The sequence below is a fragment of the Melospiza melodia genome, chromosome 22, assembly GCF_035770615.1.
Source record: "Melospiza melodia melodia isolate bMelMel2 chromosome 22, bMelMel2.pri, whole genome shotgun sequence".
NCBI classification, from domain to species: domain Eukaryota; kingdom Metazoa; phylum Chordata; class Aves; order Passeriformes; family Passerellidae; genus Melospiza; species Melospiza melodia.
Genome location: NC_086215.1, coordinates 8,200,008 through 8,216,337, shown reverse-complemented (window position 1 = coordinate 8,216,337; position 16,330 = coordinate 8,200,008). Strand labels below are relative to the sequence as shown.

The 16,330-nt window shown below is 48.3% G+C and overlaps 1 protein-coding gene across 3 annotated transcripts; it reads left to right on the top strand.

Moving 5' to 3' along the window:
* The first annotated feature begins 223 nt into the window (after nucleotides 1-223).
* Nucleotides 224-16,270, top strand: CRAT (carnitine O-acetyltransferase). Of its 3 annotated transcripts, XM_063174864.1 has the most exons (15): nucleotides 224-372; nucleotides 2,487-2,589; nucleotides 3,711-3,974; nucleotides 4,449-4,567; nucleotides 6,670-6,723; nucleotides 7,594-7,759; nucleotides 8,319-8,493; nucleotides 8,928-9,106; nucleotides 10,109-10,209; nucleotides 10,387-10,506; nucleotides 10,990-11,112; nucleotides 11,245-11,380; nucleotides 11,841-11,903; nucleotides 12,399-12,536; nucleotides 13,082-16,270. In XM_063174864.1, the coding sequence occupies exons 1-15, from the start codon at nucleotides 224-226 to the stop codon at nucleotides 13,295-13,297; spliced, it is 2,106 nt and encodes a 701-aa protein (XP_063030934.1). In that variant the 3' UTR covers nucleotides 13,298-16,270. The 3 variants fall into 3 exon arrangements, with proteins under 3 accessions (XP_063030934.1, XP_063030936.1, XP_063030935.1); XM_063174866.1 differs by lacking the exon at nucleotides 2,487-2,589 and having other exon boundaries at nucleotides 310-372; XM_063174865.1 differs by lacking the exons at nucleotides 224-372; nucleotides 2,487-2,589 and adding an exon at nucleotides 2,892-3,077.
* The last annotated feature ends 60 nt before the right edge of the window (nucleotides 16,271-16,330 follow it).

Below are 16,330 nucleotides of genomic sequence, written 5' to 3'. Positions count from 1 at the left end.
TGCCGGCCACCGTCGTGCTCGCGCCGCCATGTTTGTGTAGGGCGCGGCCCTCTCTGCCCATACCGGGGAGGGACGGGTGTGCGCGGAGGGCAGCGGAGGGGCGAGAGGCAGGACCCTCCTCACCATCTCCCGGAGAAGGCAGCGGAGAGAGGGTCCGCAGCACGGCTCCACCGCCGGCCGCGGGGCTCCTTCTGCTCAGAGCATCACTCTGCCTTTCCCAAAGATGGCACCGCGGGATTCGCCCCACTCCAAGATGGCGGCGGGGCGGCCCCGCCCCGGGGCGGCGGAGCGGCGGCGGCGGCCGGGGTGTCCTTGCGGCGGGCCCGGGGCCAGGGGCGCGGGGCCATGCTCGCCTTGGTGGCCAAGGCTGCGGTAAGAGCGACACCGGGAGGGGCGGCTCCGGCAGGACCGGCCGGAGACGGGGCGCGAGGTGGCGGTCGAGGGTCAGGCAGAGTGGGCGGGCGGCGAGCCCGGGGCCGTGCGGGGCCTTTAGCCGGGGCAGCGCCGACGGTCGCTCCCGGCGGTCGCTCCCGGCGGTGCCGCTGTCGGGTCCGGCCCCACGCCCCGGCCCGGAGCACAAGCCCGGGTCCCGGTCAGGGCCGTGCTCGTGTGCGCTCGGTGCCACCTCCCCCGGGAGCGGGGCAGGGACCCTGCCGGTGTCAGTCCCCCAGGCCCGCCGGTTTCTTCCTGTCCGGGACGGAGATGACAGTGCCAGAATTGTCAGGGCTGGAAGGGATGGATCTCTGGAGATCGCCCTGTCCCACCCCCCACCAACGCACGGTCACCTGGGGCAGGTGACACAAGAACGTGTCCAGGTGTGTCTCCAGAGAGGGAGACTCCACACCGTCCCTGGGCAGGCACTAGAGTGCAGTGCTCTGCCATCCTGAATGTAAAAAAGTTATTCCTCGTGTTGAGGGCAGACTTCTTGTGTTTTAGTTTATGGCCATTGCTTCCTCTCCTGTCACTGTGCACCACTGAAGGGAGTCTGGCACCACCCACTTGACGCCCACCTTGATGATATTTATATGGATTGTTGAGATTCCCTGTCAGCCTCCTCTTCTTCAGATTAAACAGGATGAACTCACAGTCTAGCACTCTCCTCATACGAGAGATACTCAAGTTCCTTAATTATCTTTATGTCCTCCTCTGGTCGCTTCCCACCAGTGCCTTGCCTTGTACTGGGGTGTCCACTTGGGGCTGGCAGCAGGAAGGTGGCTGCTGCACAGGGACGGGCCAGGGAAGCCCCGGCAGATGGCATTGGTGGCTCCCAGCGTGCCCATCCTGCTGCACACAGGGCAGAGCTGTCAGACCCCTGCCAGGCTTGGGAGCTGCTCTTTGCAGTCCCTTTTGGGTCCTGACAGGAGGAGACAGAGCAGAACAGCTACAGTGTGGATCCACTCACAGTTACTGAGGGACCTGGCAGGGCACCCAGTTGTCTCTGAGCTTAAGGGGCACTCCAGATTATGATTTAAAAATAAAAGACAAACCTCAGACATCCTGGTACTCGATTCTGTGGCTGTGCTAAGAATCAGCTATGAAGTAGCTTCTGCCCCCCAGCAGGTGGATTTCCTTTCCCACCAGCTTTGCAGGCTCTGGAAAAGGTTCTTTGCTGTGTTGGAAGGTGGCTGAGCAGCGATACCAGCCCACAGAATGGCCCTGTCTGCACACCCTGCTCCACTGGTGTTCGTTTTCCTGCTGCTTGTGGTCAGGATTGGGCTGTTCCCTCTGTTTGCTGCCAGCTGCCCCCTCAGCTCTGATCATTGTTCCTTCTTCTACCAAATTCTTGAGTTTAACCCCAAACCAAACAAGCAGGGGACAGAAAAGAGGGAAGATAACAAATGCATTTCCACATTTTAACATACAGTGGCTTCCATGGGTTTGTTTTGGGATTTTCATTGTTACCCCATGGAAAATCTGCAGCTGTTTGTTTAGGATCATCATGTTCTATTCAAGCTATGCAGACTGTGCTTTCTGCCCCTCAGGTCACTAGAGACACGAAGGAGGGGCTGATATCCCTTGTGACTGCATGGCAATCTCATTGCCCTGCTATGGAGATACTTTTTGTTTTTTGGTTTTTTTAAGAGTTGACAACCCCAGATCTCTGCTTGCAATAATGACCATACATGCATAGGGAGTGAGGGCAGTCAGGGTACTGCCCATGGTGCCACCTCCAGGACATAAACTGGGGTCTCTCCTGCCTTATGTCCAGCTACCTCTCTCAATAGCCACAGTAGTTTCTCGGTCCAGGCAAAGGCTGAAGGAACAACACCCCCACTCCTGCCCTAGCTGGAGCCCAGAGTTTAGTCAGAGAGAGGCTCTAGCCAGCAGGTATTGATCGGTGCCAGGAGGGGCACCTTCAGGGCAGTTGTCGCAATCCAGTGATCCGATAATTGCTGTCCCCTGCCGGGGCTGTGCCAGCCCCCGAGCCCTCTGGTCGCAGCAGTCATGTGGCACTTGGCTAATGAGGTGACGCCCTGCACGGGCAGCACATTGTCAGGTGGAAGAGGAGACCCACACAGGCCCAGGGAGAGCTTTGCGGTCTGTTCTGTCCCACCGGCCATGGATAGGAAGCAGAAGCAAGCAGAGAAGGTACAGTATGCCCAAGCTGCTGTGATCAACACCTTTCATTTCCTCCCAATCCCACTCTTCTTTCATGCTTCAGTAATTCATCCTCCTGTTGTTTTTCTCATTCCTCCTGCAAACCTCAGTCTCACAGCTCTTCTCAGGTCCCTCAAAGACCCAGCTGCCCAAAAGCAGAGCAGTTTCTGGGGGGCTTTGTCACCTTGTAGATTAGCTCTTTCTTGTCTGTGCTTAACTGCTGGGAGGAGGTGTGGGGACAGCTATTTTCTTACTGTTTTGGAAGTCAAAGGGAGTGTTCTCAGTGGCTTTGCATTCTCAGTACACTGACAATGCAAAGTCCAGAGTCCTGCAGGAGTGTCTGATTCAGTAGATCCATGGGAGAGGGAGGTGCAGAGGGAACTGGAAACCTTGAGAGTACTATTGAAACATCTTCAAGCGGAAGAATGTGCAACACTGCTCATCCAGAAGGATGTTGTTACTCTTTTTGGGGAAAACTGGTGAGTTGATTTCCTGGGGAGCACTTGGGTTTGCTGTGTTATAATTTTCCAGCCAGGGAAGTAGTTGATGCTTTTTTTCCCACATGACCCATTTGGATCACAGGAGCCTTTTGCATCACCCACAGTTTCCTGAATAGACAGAGAAGAAGCATTTTAATCCTACCCCAAACTTAGCTAAATTCTGCCTCCTCAAAGCCAAGAGGGTAGTTTGGTTTGGCACAAGGGTTCTGCGTTTTTAGCCTCATGCTTTTGTAAGAAATAATGAAAGTTTCTGATAGTGTATAAGATGAGTATTTTTTTCACAACTTTCTTCCCACTTACCATGGGATGGAAGGGTTTGACTTTGTCATCACATGGAGACTCTCAGCTGGAAGGTGTCCACAGAGTGGGGAGATGTGTCATTATCCCAGCAGCATTTTCTCTGAGGAGCTGAGAATAGGTATCTTGGAGATGAAGTTTCTCTTTCACAGCTTTCCTGGATGTCCTGCACCGGTCTCCAGCACACAGCCATGCTCTGCTCCCAGGCTGGGACACCCACGTGCCCACAGAGAGGCTGGGATGGAGACTCCTACATCCAGGTTCTTTGCTCCCTCGGGGAAAGTTCTGTCTCGACATTTGCTCTGTGCTTTGCAGGCCAGGCCCTGTGGCCTGCTGAAGCAGACAGCTCTAAACAAGATCGTGGGCAGATTCCAGCTGCACCAGGAGGCGCTGCCCCACCTGCCCGTGCCCCCCCTGCAGCAGACCCTGGACCGGTACCTGCTGGCCCTGCAGCCCATCATCAGCCCCGAGGAGCTGAGCCACACGCAGCAGCTCGTGGCCGAGTTCCGCAAGCCGGGAGGCGTCGGCGAGAGGCTGCAGAAAGGCCTGGAGAGAAGAGCCAAGAAAACAGAGAACTGGGTAGGTCAGGGCTCTGGGCCCAGCTCTGGTTATGGAGGGTGGAGGGCTGATGTGCATCTCTTCCCTGTCCTGGCTGCATCCACTGGTACCTGTGTTTTAATGGCATCACCTTCCTGACCAGTGTGCTGCTGGTCTCCCCAAGCTGTGCAAACTCCTTACCAGGGCTTGGGTGAGCAGAGAGATTATGGCAGGACAGGGAGTCACTGGCCCTGCCTCTGGCTGCTGAAGGCTTGAACCTTTCAGCATCACACAGCTGCCTCAGGAAGTTGAAGGAGACCCTGTGCTCAAGCCCTGCACCAAAAGCCACCCATGCCTTGCTCAAATCCTCCTTTCCCCTTCCACCTGCATAGTACAAGCCCCTTTGTTTGCAAAGTGTGATACAGAACTGGGGGCAAGATGCTGAGACCCATCAGCCAGAATTGGGTTGGACAGCAGCAGCAGCAGCTCTCTGCATGTTTTCTTTTTCCATCCCAGCTCTCAGACTGGTGGCTGAAGACAGCTTACCTGGAATATCGCTTGCCAGTCGTGGTCCACTCCAGCCCAGGTGTGGTTTTACCTAAGCAGGATTTTCTGGATCGACAAGGTCAGCTCAGGTAAAATCCTTTTCTGCCTTCCCTTAGGCAGAAGGCACCCTTATTGCTGGGATGAGCTTTCTGTGCTCAACAGGGATGAGGGTATTAAGGCAGATTGGGAATGAGTAATGTGGTCCCCAGGACTGAGCTGTCTTTGCTGTAAGGACAAGGCTGCCAGGCTGTAAGCAAACTCCTGGTTGCACCAGTCTAAATATTTCATCAGGGGAGAAAACCAAAGAGTCTAGTGGTTCAGGTATTAAACAGGGACTAAGAAATTACATTTAGGTCTTTGCTCAAGCACAGATCTTCACTGCAAAATGGTCCCATCACTGGCTGAAGACATTGTGAGGATGTACTGGAGGCACTGTGATTGTGTGTGCAGTTAAAGGAGGCACAAAAAATAGCCCAGGCATGTAAGGGAGATCACCCAGAAATGCCTCTGGAGTTTGCTAGTTTATAGGGATGGAGGAGCCTGACAGGAACTGTCCCCTGTTGTGATTCATAGTTTGGGAAACCACAGTGACCAGCCTTCCCACTCCAAGCTTTTCCTTGCAATCAGGCCATGCCATGCCCTCTTTTTCTCATGGGCTCCCTTTAATTTTTAACCACCACTAGCAGTGTGTTTTGAATCCATCTGCAAAAACAAAACTTCAGCACTGACCTTTACACAGGTACCTTTGCCACAGTTACCAGTCAGCACTGCCCTGGCAGATCAAAATTACCAGCCAGGGGATCAGTGAGGCTGGGAACAAATCCTCCCTCCCACCCCTCGATACACCTGAGCACAGGATTAGCCTCACAACAGTGCAAGAGTACACAAATGTCTTGAAAGCTCTCTGTCGTATTATTCACTCTTAAGTTTTGCAAATAATCTGGAGAGCTGCAAGTGCCCAGCCAGTGGAATTCAGCAGCTGCATAAGAAGGTGGGCTCCTGTGTAAAATACAGTTTAAATGTGTGTTTGGGTAGTTTGTGGCTGCACAAAGAAGTTTGAAAGTGCAGCTTGAAACTAAAGCTTCCAAAAGCAAAAGGCAAATTTGGGAAGTGATTTTTTTACTCCTTAACCTGGCAAAACTGCTGGCTGAAAATAAGTCAACCAACCTCTCCCATCTCCTCGAGCCCAAACTGCTTCCAGGCTGTTAATTCTCTGGAAAGGAACACAGACTCTTACTTGTGTTTCCCTCATGTTTTGCAGTAAGGCTGAGGAATTTTAATTGAAAACTACTTTGCAGAATGCCTAATTTCACAGAACCCTTAGGTTCTTGGAGTTGTGTCCTTTGATCTTTCCTCGGAATGGGCAGGCTGAGCCAGTCTAAAGGATACTGCCTGCAAATGCCAAATGTTGGCACCACATCACTCAGCCAACAACACGACCCCCTGTCCCAGTGACCTCGTGCCTCCTTCCTGCAGGGACAGGTGGGAGTTCCCATGTCAGAGAAGGCCAATCTGGCCAAGAGAAGGTCACTTCTAGCTAAGCAGCTTGATGTGGCATGCAACAGCCCTGCTGGGAGCTGGCATTGGCACTGTTTACATTGATCCTGGTAAACACAACCCCTCAGTGTCCTCATGCAGCACATCTGCTTTGTTTCCAAGCCCTCAGTGCCAGAGGAAGGTTCTCCAGAGTTGTGTTAGCAGCAGGATGTTCACTGGGGTAGGAACTCAGTCAGTGTTGTCTTAGATGCAGGGACAAACAGCTGCATCTTGGCTTGACACTCCAAGGTGGCCCCTAGCCAGGGAAGGGCACAAATCCTTGGTGCTGTTTTAACGCTGAGAATCAAAACTCAGATATGATAAAATTGTAACACATCAGTAGCAAACACTGCTGTTAGAGGGTCATTAATGCATGACTGAATCCTTCTTTCTTGAAAGCTGTCCAGAGTTCCTTGGCTGTGTAGTAAGACACATAAAAAAAGAAAGTCCCACACAGTAGGACTATCCAGCAATCTCAAACCACAGCCCAGAGTGGCTGTGTCAGTGAACCAGAGACGGGCACAACAGGGGCTTGGCAGAAAGGCTGAGCTTCCTGAGGAGCAGAGAACAACTCTGCTAATCCTCCTCAGCTCATCCCTCAGCCCCAGACACATCTGTGCCTGATCTCAGCTTGTTACATTTGGTATTTTTCCAGGTTTGCTGCCAAGCTGATCGAGGGTATCCTGGATTTCAAGGTCATGATTGACAAGTGAGTAACTGACCCTCCTGAGAGCTCATACCTTCTTTAACGTCATGGAGAGGCTGAGCCTTGTCCATAAATCTCCCACACAGAAAGGCAGGAGATGACAGCACAGATTTGGAAAGAGATACTGTAATCCCCAGTCCCCTCCAATGGAAAAAAGCAAACTTACTCTTCTGTCTTCACATTCTTTGTTTACCTCAGTGCTTTCATTGGCATGGGAACATGCTTGGAGGGAGCGAGCACGACTGACAGTCCTACAGAGCTTTGCACTTCTGTTTGCTCACAGGACAAGCTACAGCTCAGGCAGCAGGAATTTGAGTCTCTAACATTGGGTTCCTGGTGCCTCTCACGTCCCAGATAGATGGAATGAGCTATAGAGAAATTTGTTCCTCCCTTACCCTTTTTCTTTTGGTCACCAGCAAATCTCTGCTGGACACACCTTATTTAAAGTCCAAAAATATGTTTACCAACACCAACAGTCAGACAAAGTTCAAGATGGTTGGAATATGACTGCAGAAGTGAGTGATTGAGCCTCTGCCTAGTCCATGAATCACATCAGATACTCGTCACACAGAGGTACAGCCATGGAGTAGGTCCAGAGATCTGATTCTCTGGTGTCACAGAAAGGACACAGTTTTTTCCCCTTCCCAAATGAAAGGCCAGCAAACAGACATTTTTTTGTAGCCTGTACTAAGAAAGCTGCTGGGAATGGGGAAGGACAGCCCCTTTTTTATGCCACCAATACCTTTAGGTGTTGTCAGAGGTAGGGAGGGAGTGCAGCTGCAAGGGAGAGCCTGTGACCTGTGTAGGGAGCACAGGCCTGCTCACACTGATCTGTTCCCTCTCTCCTTCCTCCTTACCTTGCTGTGTGTCCAGTGAGACCCTCCCAGTGGAGTACATGGGTGGGAAGCCCCTCTGTATGAACCAGTACTACCAGATCCTCTCATCCTGCCGCATTCCCGGGCCCAAGCGGGACTCCATTGTCAACTATGCCAAAGGCAAAAAGCAGTCCAGACACATCACAGTCGTTCACAACTTCCAGGTAAGGCAACTGCTGGGCTCTCAAGGTTTGTTGAGCTGCAGGTGTCCCTTTTGCTAGCTGTTATAAAGAGGAAAGGTAATAACAAAGTCTCTGCCCACAAGGTTTTTCTCACCAGGGATTTGTTCCTGCTCCCTTTATCCCCTTTGGCCAGCAGCAGAATTGGCACGTGTAAGCAGCAGACTAGAGGCAGAAAAATACTGTCTTCCTCTGTTTCTTTTCCCTGTAATTCCTGTCTCTCAAAGCCCAGAGACCATGTCTGCAACTGGAAACTGAAAGTGAAAATTGGATAACAAATCCTCCCACTGCAGCTTAGTCTCAGAAACAGGAATTCCTCCTTGGTCCTTGTAACCATGGCTTCATAAAACCAGGACTGTATTTATGCCCTGCAAAGGAAGCTGGACTTGGGTCTCTCAATTCTGAGCATCCTTCAAAAGTCTTGCAAGCTGAGTTCTTCAGCTAGGCCTTACCTTCTCAAAGTAGCTGTTGCCAGTTTCTGGGGCTGGACAATTATCTTCTCTCACTGTCTGTATCTGTCCTTGTCCACTCTTCTCACCTTCAGTTCTTTGAGCTGGATGTTTACCACAGTGATGGATCTCCCCTTACTGCTGACCAGCTCTTCATTCAGCTGGAGAAGATTTGGAACACCTCCCTCCAAACCAACAAAGAACCTATTGGGATCCTCACCACCAACCACCGAAACAGCTGGGCAAAAGCCTACAACAACCTCCTGAAAGGTCTGTAGAGCCCCTAACACACATGTGCTAAAAAACACTGCAAATCCTTGAACAACAAACCTCCCCACTGTGCTTTGTTCAGTTCTTTCTTTTGGAAGCTTGTTTTGGACAGATAACATGAGCTCTCCACCTTAAAGAAGCAATTGTTGCAATCTGTTGCAATTTTTGGGTTGGGAGGTACAGATTCAAAGTTTAGTGAAATCCCAGAGTTTGTGACCTTGCAAATGGGTAGGATGTAAGAAAAGTGAAAAAAGGAGGGTGAATGCAGCATGTTCACACCTGCAACAATGCAGCTGGCTGCAATTTTAATAGCTGTGTACACCCCCACTGAGGTACGGTGGGAACCCAACACCGTGTCCTTCAAACCCATCCTTTCAAATGTCTCTCCCTCCAATGACACAGCTCCCACTTACTCACAGTCACTTCTCTCCCAGATAAGACCAACAAGGAGTCCGTGCGTGCGATTGAGAAGAGCATCTGCACCGTGTGCCTGGACGCCCCCATGCCCCGGGTGTCCGAGGACATCTACAAGAGCCGCGTGGCCGCGCAGATGCTGCACGGCGGCGGCAGCCGCTTGAACAGCGGCAACCGATGGTTCGACAAAACCCTGCAGGTAGGAACTGATGCTCTAAAGGCACTGAAGAGGTGGCTCTGGAGGTGTTTCCTGAGACTATAAAAGTCTAAAAAATCCAAGGAACCTTTTGCAGCAAAGGTCCTCAGGTCAAGAGAGTAGGAGAACGAGGGAGATGAGGAGTGGTGGCTGACGGTGTGAGATGCTGTGGTTCCCCCTGCAGTCACCAGCATTTGTTGCTGCCTCAGGGACTTGTTTCTTTTCTGCCTCTGCCCACGTTTATTCAGTGCAGCAGGTCTTTGTGTTCCTTATAAATCAATTTTCTGCCTGCGGTCAACAATGCCTCATCTGCTCAGAGGCAGCCCAAACGATGGGAGGTCTGTTCCTTGGATCTCCTCCAGGCTTGTCACTTTTCCTGGTTCTGCCAGAAGCTGCCCAATGGCATTTTGTTTAGTTTCTTGAAACATGCACTGCCATCTCACAGCATCCCTCTGATCTTTTCTCCATTCAGTCTTGTCAAGATCCTTCAACAGCAGCTGCTGTTGGAGCTTTTCCTTCATTAGTTGGTATATCCTGGCTTGCAGATTGTAGCAATGATGCTTTAGAGGACTCCTCTCATACCTACTGAACTCTTCAGTGTTTTCAGCTGTTTTGTTCTTATTTGGAACTCTTCACTAAGGGGATAAAGTTTAGATGTTCCAGCTGCTTGAAAAGTAAGGGTAAGCCAGCATGTGGCAATGTTATTCCTGTCCTGTGGGTGCATCTCAGCAAACCAGAGCCACTGAACCTTTCTGTGTGGCCAAAGCACTGAGCACACCATTATGTCAAGCACACCCTTATCCAGGGAATTTTGCAGAACTGTAACAGTGCTCCCAGATCTTCTGCACCTGCTGAAAGGATTCCACTGCTGTGCTGCTAAACGAGACCTCTCAGTGTGCAAGGACAGGCTCTGATACAGACAGGGAGACATTGAGGTCTCTCGGGGTATCTTCTGCCTCACACATTGCCTGTCTTCAACACTGTCCTCTCATGCTTCTGTCCCAGTTCATCGTTGCTGAAGATGGCTCCTGTGGTCTCGTATATGAGCACGCTCCCTCCGAAGGCCCACCCATCGTTGCTCTTCTGGACCACATCGTGGAGTTCACGTGAGTCCTGGCCCTGCTTCTCCTCAGCATTGGAGATCCCTTATTGGCACTGTGAGGGGTCTGTCAGGCTGTGACCAGTGTCACAAGGTGTCAGTAGGGTAGGTCTCCTGTGCATTTCTATCCAGGCTGTGGTCTCATGCTAAAGCTCTGGTCAAACAGAACCATTTCTCTGTGCAGGAAGAAACCTGAGACGGGCAAATCTCCTACAGTTCATCTGCCAATGCCCAAAAAGCTGCGGTTTAACATCACCCCAGAAATCAAGAATGACATTGAGAATGCAAAGCAAAACCTCAACATGTGAGTATGGAGAAGTGGGTGGGTGACTGAGGGAGTAATTCTTGTCCCCATTTGGAGCCTGTCAGTGGTTTAAATGAGGCTTTGCCCACTGCAGCCAGGTAGTTTTCCCAGGGACTTTTGGGCTCAACAGCATTCAGCTGAGCTGAAAAGCACTGCCAGGAATAAGGTCAGAGGTGCTAGAAAAGGGTTATTTCTGATTCATCCCATTTGCTAAGAAAGAGCAAGGCTTTACTGGATCCAGCCAAGAATACTGGAGTATAAACACACACATGGCCATCTAACCTGATGGAGATTTTCTGCAGTGGCCAAAAATTCTTACCTCTGTGGTGCTGCCCAAAGAGATCTATGTGTGCTGGAGCTCTCTGTCCCTGCACAGGTCAGATCCAGATGGCCTGTTCCCTTTGAGCCTTGAGAAAGCAAATCCATTCCACTCTGTTACAAGAACGAGCAACAATGGAACAGTTCCTCTTTCTTTCCTTGTAGAATGGTAGAAGATCTGGATATCAAAGTCATGGTCTTTCATCAATTTGGGAAAGGATTTCCCAAGTCAGAGAAGATAAGCCCTGATGCTTTTATCCAGCTGGCCTTGCAGCTGGCATACTACAGGTAAGATCACCCAGAGGTCATTCCTCAAACCTCCTTACTGACAGACTCAAACTTGTGAGCTTGCTAAAGCTGTCACAGACCAGGCTCTGCCAGGGCAGACTCAGTGCTGTGCCTTTCTCCTCGCTGTCCCAGGATGTACGGCCGCGCCTGTGCCACGTACGAGAGCGCGTCGCTGCGCATGTTCCGCCTGGGCCGCACCGACACCATCCGCTCCGCCTCCGTGGACTCCCTCAAGTTTGTGCAGTCCATGGACAGCCCTGACAAATCGGTGAGGATCTCTAAGAAGTGGAGTTAGAGGAATCCAGAAAAGAGAAAAGCTGTTTATTTGGCTAACCCTATGTCATCTGGTTTCAGCTAAGAAGGGCTGCACCCTTCGTAGGTTTTGAGCCAAACCATAGCTTGCAGTATCTTTACACATCAGGGGTTTGATTTGACTTCTCTATCATATGTACTGAAAGTCTGGGAAACATCATGTGGATATTTCTGAACCCACCAAAAAGTCCTTTGTAAGGCTGTTCAGCTACTCAAACTAAGTTCTGCTACTGATGGATGAACTCTATTCAGAATGAAGTAACGCTGCCAAACAAAATGATGCAAAAATTAAATCTAGTAAATATAAATGAGTTTCATACAGACACACAAAGCAGAAACGTCCTCCATCCTAGAGAACAGCCAAAATAAGGTTCTCCATTCTGCAGAAAAACTTAAACAGATTTGTGTGTTCTCAGGACCAGGAGAAAGCAGACCTGCTGAGGAAAGCCACACAGGCCCACAGGGAATACACAGACATGGTGAGTGTCCTCTATACAGACAGGCTTGGGGCTTTACCCAGCAAATGAGAGCTCTGAGGAAAGACAAGACCTGAACATCTTTTGCTCCTGACACAGCAGTGTGGCCATCAGGGTTGCAAAGGTCTGATGTGACATTGCTCTAAAGCCACAGACTAAATCCTCTCTAGCTGGTGTGTTAAGTGTCCCTTGTGACTGGCCTAAAGGAGAGAATTAGATATTACAATAGCTTTATTTCTTACCATCATTGTTGCTGATAAACACTGAAGTTGCACAAGGAGTCCTTAAACCAGAGAGAGTCCATGGGCAGGAACTGTAAGGTTGTTTGCACTGGTGTGTTCAATTTCACAGTCCTTACAAACAAGATTATTTGTCTTAAATGCAACATCTAGTTTCCTTCTAACTTTAGAGACTTTTTAGAAGTGTTCTTTTCTTTAACCCAAAGAAATAGTTTTGCTCAGGCCTGGCTTTCATGTGTGCATCCTTGCTTTCCCCCAGGCCATACGGGGCAATGCCATAGACCGGCACCTCCTGGGGCTGAAGCTCCAGGCAATCGAGGACCTGGTGAGCATTCCTGAGCTCTTCATGGACACAGCCTATGCTGTTGCAATGCACTTCAACCTCTCAACCAGCCAGGTACAACTCATCTGAGCCAAAAGTTCTCTCTGTTCCTTTTCATGCCTTCCTTCTCTCTGTTTCTCTTCAGTTCCTTTTTGTTAGAAACTCATCTACATTGGGTGAGAAATTTCTAAGCTGGCTGTCGATCCCACAAAGCTACAGATCTGATCTTACACTTTCCACAGTCCCTCACAGACATGTAAAACACTAACATAACCAAAGCCAAGACCACCAAGAGTGGTTGGTGTCTAAATCCAAGTGATCAATGAAATCAGCAGCCAGAGCAGCTTTGTGTTAAGTGCTGTGCTCTGATTTTTACTGAATAATTCTACTTGTGACTTACTGTAAGCTTACCCTGGGGAGAAGCACTCCTGTGCAAATGCAGAAGAAAACACTTTGCTGCTAAATAGTGGGATCCAGCACGTGTGGTGGGAGGTGAGGGTGACCAAAGGCCCTTCTAGAGCAGTTTAATGAGATGAGTTTCCTCTGTTGACAGAGCTGTTTCCATTTGATGGTTTCATTTTTCTCTGACTGGTCAGGTTTTAATCACGTTGTCTCCACAGGTCCCAGCCAAGACAGATTGTGTGATGTGTTTTGGTCCCGTGGTTCCAGATGGCTATGGAGTGTGTTACAACCCCATGGAGGAACACATCAACTTTGCAATTTCAGCCTTCAATAGCTGTGCTGACACAAACGCCGCCCGCATGGCACACTACCTTGAGAAAGCACTGCTGGACATGAGGATCTTGCTCCAGGCTGCTCCCAAATCCAAACTGTAAGAGGGAAACCCCTAGTTAAATGGGCTATCCCTGATGCACTGAAGCTCCCAGTTCCTCAGAAAACAATTCAGAGAACAGCAAAGATATCTACCATTTGTTTTCAGCAAGATGTTACAGAATAGTCACCCACAGATGTCAGACTCTGTAGTGAGAGGAAACACTGCCTCAAACCAAAGTAGAACTGAGAGGCCTCTCCCATCAATGCAAAGTGCACTTTCCTGTCCTCAAAGAGGACACAAATATGATTTTTATGAAAACTACTGTAAGGGAGTACAGAAAGCACAGTCCTTGCCAGTGTCTAAATCCATTTGGTGAGGAAGGTAGTTCTTGTCCATGAGAAGCAGGGAATGATTATTGTATGATAGAACTGCTGTAAGACCAAGTCTTTTTCCTGGGTTCATCTTCTGAAGAGCATCTTCCAGTCTTGACTGAAGATTTTTCTACTGCTCCAGCAAAGCCTCATAATTGAACTTCAGCAAGGGGAGAAGGAAGTTCAGCCAGAGCAGATCCAGTCTCATTAGAGTACACTGCACTACTTATCCCAGGCACTCCAAGCAGTACAGGCTCTACAGGAATGTTCCCTTCCCCTTGTTCAGGACACTGGGATCTCCTTCGTCTTACACTGACCCTCTTAACAACAGGACATGACTTGATACAAACTAAGGTGATTTTTACTGTTTCAGGTTATTTTTGTTGTTGTTCTTGCTCTGGGCTTTTTGTTAAGCTTCCTGCCATGGTCCTACCATTGATCATCCAGCTCAGCCTTAAGCTTTTTCCCCATAAAGCTTCTACAAAACTCTCCTCATGTAAGTTTTGCCAGCTTTGGCTTTAGGTACCTTCACATCTGCAGAGATGAGAAGGAATTTCCTAGACATTTAGCTTGACACTTGCTCCATTGTACCTTTCTTTGGAGCTGAGGAAAAGAAAAAGATGCTGACTCTTTATGAACAAGCCACATGCCTCATGTCCCTCAGGACACACACATTAACCCAATGTGGTTTTACACCCTGCTTTCAGAAACAGCCTTTTTGTGCACAATGTTATGCCTGAGCTGTGGACACATAAGGATGTTTCTGATCAGGAACTTCAACACATATTTCCATTCCTGGCCCACAGAGGTGAAATCTGTTAAAGGGCAAAGGAAAAACAGCTGCAGAAACCCTTCTTTCACTCTGCTGTAACAAGGCAGAAAATCTTGAAAAACAGGAAGAAAGCTGTAGGTTTTTTTCTGCACTGTTCCTGCACAGCACCTTTTCTGCCACTCTGGGGAGTTATTTCTTACTGAAATACTACTCCAATTTGTGTCAGCTTTATTCTGTGAGAGAATGATCTCATGTGATACTGTTTTTATGTTCAGTTGACAAACTTGAGACAGTAGAAGATTATATATAAACATTAACATACAATGGTAGCATAGGAACTACTTCCAACCCATCTGTCAGAACTCAAGCTCCTGACTACACTTTTATTTAGTAAAACCATATGGTAATAAAGAATTCTAGTGCTCTTTCTGCAGTAGGAATTCTGTATTTAAATTGCACACCCTTCAAGATGTGTCTGCTGGGATGTCACCATAAATAAGAAGCATTAGGAGTGTGATGGCCTGTTTTGTTAACAGGGAAACAATTGCAAGGGACATGATCAAAGTGCCTTGATGAACATATATGAACAAATTTGCACTAAACCTTTTTAAAGTAAAAGAAGAAAAAATGATTCTAATTCGTTTCTCAAGATATACATGCCAATGCTCTTGGCATTTTTTTTCCTGAAAGGATGTTATTCAAAGCTTCTGTCTTATACCTAATAACATACCTTAAAAGAGGAAAATTTAATTGAAACTCACCTGCACAGCCAGTGATTGTATTGAACTTGATTGAACTGCCACTTTCACATCATCTACATGGATTTAGTTGATCTTTTAGAAGAATCTTGAATGGAGTGAGACAGCCTAAAAGCATGAATAGGAGCACTACAGACCTGCAAGCAGAAATCCCTGCTCAGGTGACTCCTCTGTATCAATCAGACTGAAAACTGCAAGAGTATAACTCAGTATTTTCAAACTCTAAGTGATTGTGTAAATACTACAGACAAGAACAAACCTTACTGGAATAACATCTGGATTCATGGAGCCTTTTACGTGGAAAAAAAATATTCATTTTGCCAAAGTAATCCTCCCCCCATACTGAATCAGCCTCTGTTACCAGGGGAAGAATTATTTTTCCATGTCTGCAATGCCTTCAAGCACAAGTAGCACCACTGAAGTATTTGGGACTGGCCTTTTTCCACTTCTGTCTCAAAGGGGAAGGCTCTCAAAGCAAAGTGCCTATTAAAGACTAAGCATAAGCACGTGCTGCTGAAGATTGTACCTCAGAAGATTGGATTGATCTATTCTGGAACTAAATCTGGACATCCCACTAGCTTCAGCAGAGTACAGCTGCAGGGAGCAGACAAAGAGATAAAAGATTCATAAACCACCTAATACATCCTTACTAAAACACAGAGCTGAAACTCAGATGAATGAGGTTGATTTTTCAAGTGCTTGAAAGGACACTAAAATCACAACAAGGTTTTTCCTTTAAAAAGTCTTTTGTTATTGTACAAGTTCTAAAATGTGATGTCCTTCTGGTTCGTATCTTCAAGATTTTTTTCATTGTTGACTTACTGAATACTCTTCTCCCTGTTTCTGATTGTTTTATCAAGAGATGCCCATTGTCTTAAAGGCACATTAAGTAGAAGAAACTAAAGCTCCAGAAAATTGATTGATTTGGAACAAATTATTTCAGAAACTCATAAACTGAAAATATTCAGATAACTCTTGGGGTGAGTGCAATTTTTGACACAGCCTGGTAGTGTTGCATGTTTTGCTGGTTAGCTGTGTTAAATACTGTTGGGTAGTGGGATCCATGTCTTGCAAAGTTTGGAAATGTTTGTTGAATAAACTGGGACACAATAAACAGATAAATGCTACAAAAAGGCTTAAATCTCCTTAAACACTGCAGAAGTTACATAACTGCCCTTAATGGGACAATGACT

Coding starts and splice junctions, on each gene's coding strand:
- CRAT (XM_063174864.1), top strand. CDS start 224: ATGGCACCGCGGGATTCGCCCCACTCCAAGATGGCGGCGGGGCGGCCC. Junction 373..2,486: donor CCTTGGTGGCCAAGGCTGCG/GTAAGAGCGACA, acceptor CTGCACGGGCAG/CACATTGTCAGGTGGAAGAG. Junction 11,113..11,244: donor TTGCAGCTGGCATACTACAG/GTAAGATCACCC, acceptor TCGCTGTCCCAG/GATGTACGGCCGCGCCTGTG.